At 37.9% G+C, this 7,937-nt stretch overlaps 1 protein-coding gene across 1 annotated transcript; it reads right to left on the bottom strand.

The window, feature by feature from the left end:
* Window positions 1–392: 392 nt before the first annotated feature.
* On the bottom strand, window positions 393–6,443 carry LOC147236492 (rho GTPase-activating protein 19-like). The gene is made up of 11 exons (XM_086161860.1): window positions 6,391–6,443; window positions 5,922–6,160; window positions 4,721–4,801; window positions 3,578–3,787; window positions 3,242–3,468; window positions 3,018–3,104; window positions 2,585–2,650; window positions 2,202–2,420; window positions 2,016–2,111; window positions 1,733–1,831; window positions 393–1,586 (listed from the first exon to the last, which is right to left on the bottom strand). Exons 1-11 carry the CDS (start codon window positions 6,435–6,437, stop codon window positions 1,581–1,583), a joined length of 1,377 nt encoding a protein of 458 aa, XP_086017986.1. The 5' UTR covers window positions 6,438–6,443; the 3' UTR covers window positions 393–1,580.
* Between the last annotated feature and the right edge of the window lie 1,494 nt (window positions 6,444–7,937).

Genomic DNA, 7,937 nt, shown 5'->3' with positions numbered 1-7,937 from the left:
TTGACATGGACACCATAATGACACACTGAAACATTCCTATTGTGAGGAGCTGCATTTACTTAGAGATCACCCACTCGCCCTTCAGCCACGTGAAATATGGCTAAAATCATTTACTGCAAACAGCAATAATTTCGGGAACAGCTCACTTTTTGCGGCATTTCTGAACTTTTTTTTACTCTTACTCTTACATGGTGCTCATTGTTGCGATCAATTATTTGCAACTAAACAGCATCCCCTGGTGGTGACAAATACCATCACAGTGCCTCAGATTGGCAATTGGAAAGATACTTAATTCTCATCTCAACTGAGATTAACACAAATACACAGCGGTGCTTGAAGCCTTTTAATGGTACAGTGGCATCCAAATCATCTGTCACTTTTTCTGACCATGGCTAGTTTAAATTCTTGTGACATTCTAAGTATAGTGAGAGATCACTGAAGTAGAAAAAAAAAACACTGCAAAAAAGTCGACAAGTTTGGAGAGTCATAATGGGAAGAAAACACTAGTATTAGTACCCATACCGGAAACCACAATACAAAAGGAATAAAATAATATTCATAGTTTGCAAACACAGTATATGTGTATACAGAGCTTCAGCGGTGAATAACCCTAACCTGTCTTAGTGGTTGTGCATAAAACAATTGGTCTATATACAGAGTTGCATAGGGATTGGCAGACCTGAGAAAAAACTACAACAAAGTATTTAAAAAATGAAAATAAAAGTAATGCTAGAGTAGCAGCATTTTAAATATCACAGTATTAAAATGAAAACTAAAGTGAAAACAAAAATGTATTCCACAGAAACTGGTTCATTTCATCGTAATATAAATCACCTATTCATTTGTTCAACCTGTCTTAGTCTCAACCCTTTTCTCAATCATTCATAAAAACATTTGATGAAATTCTTTTCGCGATAGAGAGCTTGACAAAGAAGAAAAGCTACTAGTAAGTAAAACTTAAAACATAACTTAAAAGTTGAGATTCTCAGTTTAAGGCACATTGAAAATGTATAATTTGCAGACATTTAAAATAATAATCACACCATATTCTATTCAGAGAATGAAAAAGATTATATATCTAATTAAAATGAAAGTAAAATAGTTTGGGGATTACATTAAAAAACAAACAAAATTGCAGTAACTACTGATGATAAATATATGTACATTTAAATGATAAAAGATGCCCTATTCATCATACTGTTTGGAAAATACAGGACAGAATGTATAAATGAATCAAACTCAACATATGCACACTAAATAGGAAAATTATTACCATCTGAATGAACTGGCTACACATAAAGCATATAAAACCTCATTGTAATCCTCAATAAACTGCTAAACAGATAATTTACAAGATGTCAAGTACATTCTAATGACTTACTATCTGAATTACAAATTTATCTGTCTTAAATCTCACATTGTGGGAAATCTTTGAAACAGCACTAAAAAGTAGACACAACTAAACCATAAATAAAGCTGCTGTGAACCTTACTATATCAACACTTCAGGGACATCTTGGAATACCCCTCAAAGATAGACTGAGGTTTCCTTAGTTGTGAAGAGAGAGTTATTCAAGACGATTAATCCTGGAGGAAATGGAAAGTGAGGGGGGAGAAATGTGACTTTTAACACTTTTAGCTCATAACATCAAACATCATTTGCAATGTGATCCCTGCACATCCTTGTATGTCTGTTTTATGAAATGCTGGCTTTATGATGATGCAATACTCACTCCTTCACAACTCATGCGCTCTCTCTCAATGCTGGATACGGGACTCTGCTGTTTGCTGTTTTCTTTCCCTGTTAATGTTTGGCTTCCCAACACCTTTCTCTGTTTGATAAACATAACATCATAATCATGAAAATATAGCTCAAAAGCATCACTTGTGATAAAAATAACAGAAAGGTGCTTTCAACTCACAATTTATGTCGAGTTCAGTTGGCAAAAATATCTCAAGGGAAAAATACTGGATCAAGATAGTCTGAAGTCTGGAAAGTGAGTGCTGTCAACAAACCTTGATAATGCCACCCAAAGAACGGGAACGCCAATGTTTTCTGCTGAATGGTGAGCGCGACTCAGCTGAGGGCGTCAGCAATGGCTGCTTTTCAAACTAAACACAGAGGAACATAATCTATTCAGATGAAAATGTACAAAATGTTTCTCTACCCTTTCTGTCACCTAACATGGTACAATGACTTACCTGTCTGATGAGTTTCTTCTTTTTCGCTGACTCTGGCATGCTGCTGACCTGCTGGTACAACTCTTTGAGTGCAGATTCAGTATAAGTCTGAGCCTCGCAGGACCTGATCATGCTGCTGTTGCAGAATTCTTCTCCAGCTGTTTTGATGAATGGAGAATGGTGGTTGGCTGTCATCACAGCAAAGGGGTCATTCATGCGAGAGCAGAGTGTCAGGTCATCCTAGAAAAGTTGCACATATAATCAGACAAGTCTGGTATTCTATTACCAAAAGCTGTGACTTAAGATTCACTGTAAATTAAAACTGAAAATGAGCAAACTAAAATAAGTTCTAAATTGTGAAATAGAAGAAAATTCTGATAGGAAAAAAAGACAAAATAACTCACTTTACTTTGAGGAGTTGTGGATACTGCAAAATATTGATGTGCATATTCCTTGATATATACAGGTGCCTTTAGTGAAAATAAATATACATTAGGTTGTGTAATGGTTATAGTAATTAAATATTGTCAAGCTATAGGATAAAGTGTCATTGGATTTAAGAGCATCCAGCTCCATTTGTAAATTCTGCACTGGATCCCACTCTTCATTAACTACCCTGTTTCCAGATCATATTTTTTGGAAAGTTAAAAAGTGGTTAACAAAACTATTGTTTAGTTGCAGGGGGAACATGATTCAGATGAATGGGCCAATTTGGAATCATTCACTGGAATTCCTCAATCCTCTGCATACAGAAGGTGGATGTTCAATCCGAAAGGTCAAAATTGTGTGTGCAGTAGATTATAAATGACCTATTTGTTTTCAGCTGGACATGTTTACCTTAAACAGTTTTTGTGAATGTCTAATGATGAATGCTATGCCATTATTTAGTTTTTCAATGTTTCCTTGCAGATCGCTTGCCATCACCTGAAAAACGAAAGACAAATAACATGTGGATACTAAACAAATTCAAAAAAATACAATTGCTCATGTTTTCAGTGCAAACCCAGTAAAAATAGTTCAATCTTTTGGAGTGTATTACAATAATGAGCTGTGTTTCTTACATTTTTGGGCCAGATGATGTGTGGAGCAAACATGGTGGCTAGATTTAAAGCTGACATCTTGTTAAGTTGCTGGTTGCGAGCGGTGTGATATAGCAGATTCAACAGCAGTTTTAAAAGTGTGCGGTTCGCTGGAGGGAGCAACATGAAGAGCAACTGATATGCCTCAATCTGACGTTCCTTGTCTGGCACTTTGGTTTTATCTCCATTGTCATCGAAGCAAGTAAGCTCTAAGCAAAATTAAGATGAAAAATGTCACTATTAGATGTTTTGAGTGGAAGGGAAGATTAACCACTGAATTTTGATTAATGACAAGGATATGAACGAGTTGACTGATACCTCCGATCTTCAGATGAACCAGGAAGTGTCTGTGTGTAAGCAGGGGCTCAGGCAACTCTCCAAGGTAGGCTTTGAGCAACGTGGCAGCATCATTGGGATGGAAGTCTCCAGCCTCTAGATCTATCTCGGTTCCAGCATTCAAAATCTCCCTCAGAGCTGCCTGTCTCAGACTGTGTCCTGGTACACGGAACAACCCCTCAGCATGCAGATCTGAGTGTTGCAAGTGAGGCAGGGTGGGGGGCAGAAATGCAGTATGTAGGTAGGTGCACACACAAACATAAAAAAAGAAAAAAAAAGAGGGGAGTGAATGAAATGGCAAGAAAGAGACGGATGGAGCAAAGTGCTTTAAGATAAATAATTGACTGGAGCCTTTGCTTCCAGTGTCTACTTTCAGCAAATGACATCATTGCTGTCTAGAAATAAATCATGACCGCATGCCATATCAGTGCTCTACAACTCTACAACAAGGAAACTGGTTCTCAGCTTTAACTGTGAAAAAAAGTACAACAAAGGGAATGATTAAGAAATTGTACTATTTATCTTAAGGGGTTGTTCAATCAGCATGTTATCTGCAGTTCTGAGGGGGCAGGGTAAAACACCAGTAGGTCTATACCAAACATCTTTTGGTAAAGATAAATACCTCATCATATTTTGACTAAGAAAATTAAGTCAGTCATCTAACTCGACTTCTTTTCTAGATGACTGACAAGAAAGCAGTTAAATTTAAATCCAGATTGCTCTTTCAAAACACTTACTAATTAGACAATAGAAATATTCTAAATCCCTTTTGCATACATATGGTTACTAAGACAATTTCATGCAGGAACAAGGACCATTTTTGGAAAATACTTGGGCATTATTTTACTGAGTTTTAAGACATTTTTTTGCAGAGCAAAACATAAACAAATGTCAAAAATATTCTTAACTGACAATTTTGTATTAAAAATGTATGCTAGACAATATTTTTGAAAAGCAAGATGTAACCTGGCATTATCATATCATGCAAAATACATTACACTGAAAATTCCTTTTATTAATGTCTTAATTATGATATCATACATGGAAACTGTATAGTCATCATATCAGTAGCAGCTTTGTCTGCGTCTTTTTATTTTACATGTTATGTGCATGAATAATACTCACTTTTACTCAGATATTCAATGAGCTGGTAGATCTGTGCTATTCCTTCTTCAGTTAAAGGTGCACCAAAAATCACCCCTTTACCTGAAATCATGCAAAAGATAAAACTATTGATGCTTATCATTTCATACTCAAGATTGATTTCAGCCTTTCTAATTACCAAAAGGACCTACTTCTACTTGTTATAAAATCACAGACATGAAACCAGTCTCATATTAAATCAACCAAAAAACAACCAAAACGACCAAAACAAACAGACAAAAAGTGTGAACTGATTGGGTCTATGGGAAGTACACGTTTGCAATTTGACACTGCATTCCACAAAGCCCCAAACATAGTAGATCACTTATTTTGATAATGTGTTATATGCTACACAGATGTTAAATGAACTCCATTAAAATGATTTTGGCAAATCAATGAGTCATTTCTCACCATTCATACCAGTTCTGATTAACATAACCCAGCAGCTCACAAAAACATTTTTTTTTTCTTTTAAAAAGGCCCAGTTCACAGCAAAATCCCCACAAAGCCCATATCTTAGTAATCCAATTACACTTTTTTTTTTTACATCCCTCTGAAGAGTAGAGTCTGATTTGGTCTTCCATTACAGCTAAATTAAAAGAAAATAAGGTGGTTACTTGACACCCACACTCTCCATCATACTTTAAGTACATTATATTCAAAGAAATTGACATTTCATTTTAGGTGCTGAGCGAATTTCAGTCTCATAAATTTGCTTCTCCATAATCTGTCTGAATCATTTTTTTCAAATGGATTACTTTATTTTGATATTATTTCCACATATCCCCTGTATGTGTTGTTTGCTTCCTACCTGGTGATCCCCTAATACCCTCTTGCAGAGAATGAGTGTAATTCTGATTTGGAGTTACAAGTACATGTTCTTTTGCCCGTCTGTTTTGTTAACATTTTTCTCTCCTCATTCTAATGGATGTTAAGACTCATCATAATGAGTGCAACGTTACGCTGTGAAGGTTCTCAGTCATCCTTGTCATGGTGAATTCTTGCCAAAATCCTCTTGTCTTGGCAACTGAACTTGAATTTCCTCACTTCAAGACGTTTTAAAAGTGAAGTAGCCTCTCGGATGAGGGGTGAAACGTCTTCAAGTGAAGAAATTCAAGTCCAGTTGCCAAAACAAGAACCTTTCGACAAGAAATCATTACGCTACTGTTTATGTTGCCCAAACCTTTTCGCTTCAGGAAGTTGAGGGAACGTAGAAAGGACGAAGGCACTCTCGGCTCACATTCTCCAGTGAGCTGGGCAAACTCATCGCCTGGAAGGTCGATGAGTCGAGTGATGTTGCTAAGGACTATGTCAGTAAAGGCTTGTGGATCTTCGCGTCTCAGCCTCTCAACAAACAAGTCTGGGTTGTAGATCACTGGCTGGCTCGACATCTCCTTGTTCGTAAACATGCATTCCGTCCCCCTATTCGAGTAGACACAAATACAGACAATGAACTGAGGCCTGGTATGTTTGGAATGTTTTTCCACGATGACAAAATTTGAAATGTTACCAGTCAACGTTAGCATAAAACAAATGTTGGATTAGCCGATACCAGCTATTCCTGAACAGAAAAAACAATGCAGATATGTGACGTTCACAAATTGTTTGGAAGTTACATGCTCAATAACAACGTTTTCAGCCAAATTTGGTACCTTCTGCTCAGTTTGCAACTACTTGGGGTGTCATCTCCAGCCGCCATTTTCGTTTTGAATCTTCCGCTTTTTCAGTTTTAGATCCTCCTTCTGCGTTCTGATTGGCGAGAGGGGACGTAAAGATTGTGTGACGTCAGGTCGTACGCCGGCGAGCAATCGATTCAGGAGAGAAGTGCATGGTGATGGGAAACTCGAAGTCCTTGCTATGTTTTGTTTTGTTTAGTGACTTTTGAAGCTTTTCAAAGATTTGGTCTGAATGTGAATCTAAGAGCAAGTAATTTGTATTATTTTAATAGCGTATTTTTTGTGATTATCACTGAACTAAATGCACTGAAGCTTCTGGTGCATAGCTTAAAATAAAAAAAATAATAATGATTTGACATGGAAAGTTGGTTTGAGGCCCTTGGTTACACCCAGTCAAATAATGAAAAAACACCCCAAGAGTCTGCGAGAGATGACTCACCTATGATTGATACAGCTATTGGCCCTAGAAGGGATTTGACCATGAGAAGGGAAAACTCGTTAAAGCCACTAGTTCAGGCATAGATGAGAAGAAGCAGCAGGTTTGTTCGTGTGGCTAGCTAAAAGTAACAACCAAAAATCCATCCAGGGAGGGGGGGTGCTTGGTAAAAGGAATACAGGGACCCCATATTGATAAATACTTCTCAAGAGGTATATCAAGTCATTTGAGAGAAATCCAGTTACAGGAAGTAACCCACAGGTCGCCCCAGATGTTGAGGCAGGTCCTAGCACTGAGGCAGACAGATTGCAGCAGAAAGTAGGAATCGGGAAGATATTAATAGTGATTTGGCTAGGATGTTAAACGGGCTTAAAAGAACTGCTTAGAATAAGTTGGAGAAGCGGTTGGGGAGGTCTAATTTCTGACTTTGGTAAGGAAATGTTTGGTAAAGTTGAGTAAAGGAAGAAAACAGGGTGATGTAGTCAGGTGCACAAAGACAGGGAACAGCTAAGAGAGATGGCACTCCCTTTGATATTCCACCAATTGGTGAAATAGATAGTCACTGTGATGATAGCCCACCTTCTTCTTCTTCTTTCGGCTGCTCCCCTCAGGGGTTGCCACAGCGAATCAACTTTCTCCATCTGCAAACATCATAGTCCATGGAGATTCCTGTCTAACCTCATCTGTTAACCTGTCTCTCTGATAACACTAGCTGTTGTTGTCCAATCATCTGGAAGCTCATCCTGACCACCAGGACCCTTTCTCAACTCCACCCTGACAACCATACAACACTCCTCCCTTTTCAGCTTCCACCACTTTGTCCTCTGCTCTGTCTTTGTCCTCTTCATCTTCCTTGTCACCAGTGTCATCCTACAAACCACCATCCTATGCTGTCTGGCTACACTCTCACCTACAACTGCTATGCAGTCACTGATCTCTTTCAGGTTACCTCGTCTATATAAGATGTAGTCTACCTGCGTGCTCCTACCTCCGCTCTTATAGGTTACCCTGTGTTCCTGTTTTTTCTGGAAAAAGGTGTTCACTAAGCCATTTCCATCATTTTTGCAAAATCTACCATCATCTATCC

This window comes from Fistularia commersonii, chromosome 2, assembly GCF_037954325.1.
Source record: "Fistularia commersonii isolate RoL2024-O1a breed Wild chromosome 2, RoL_Fcom_v1.0, whole genome shotgun sequence".
Lineage (NCBI taxonomy): Eukaryota > Metazoa > Chordata > Actinopteri > Syngnathiformes > Fistulariidae > Fistularia > Fistularia commersonii.
Note: the sequence above shows the minus strand (reverse complement) of the source record. Positions and strands in the feature narration are given on the sequence as shown.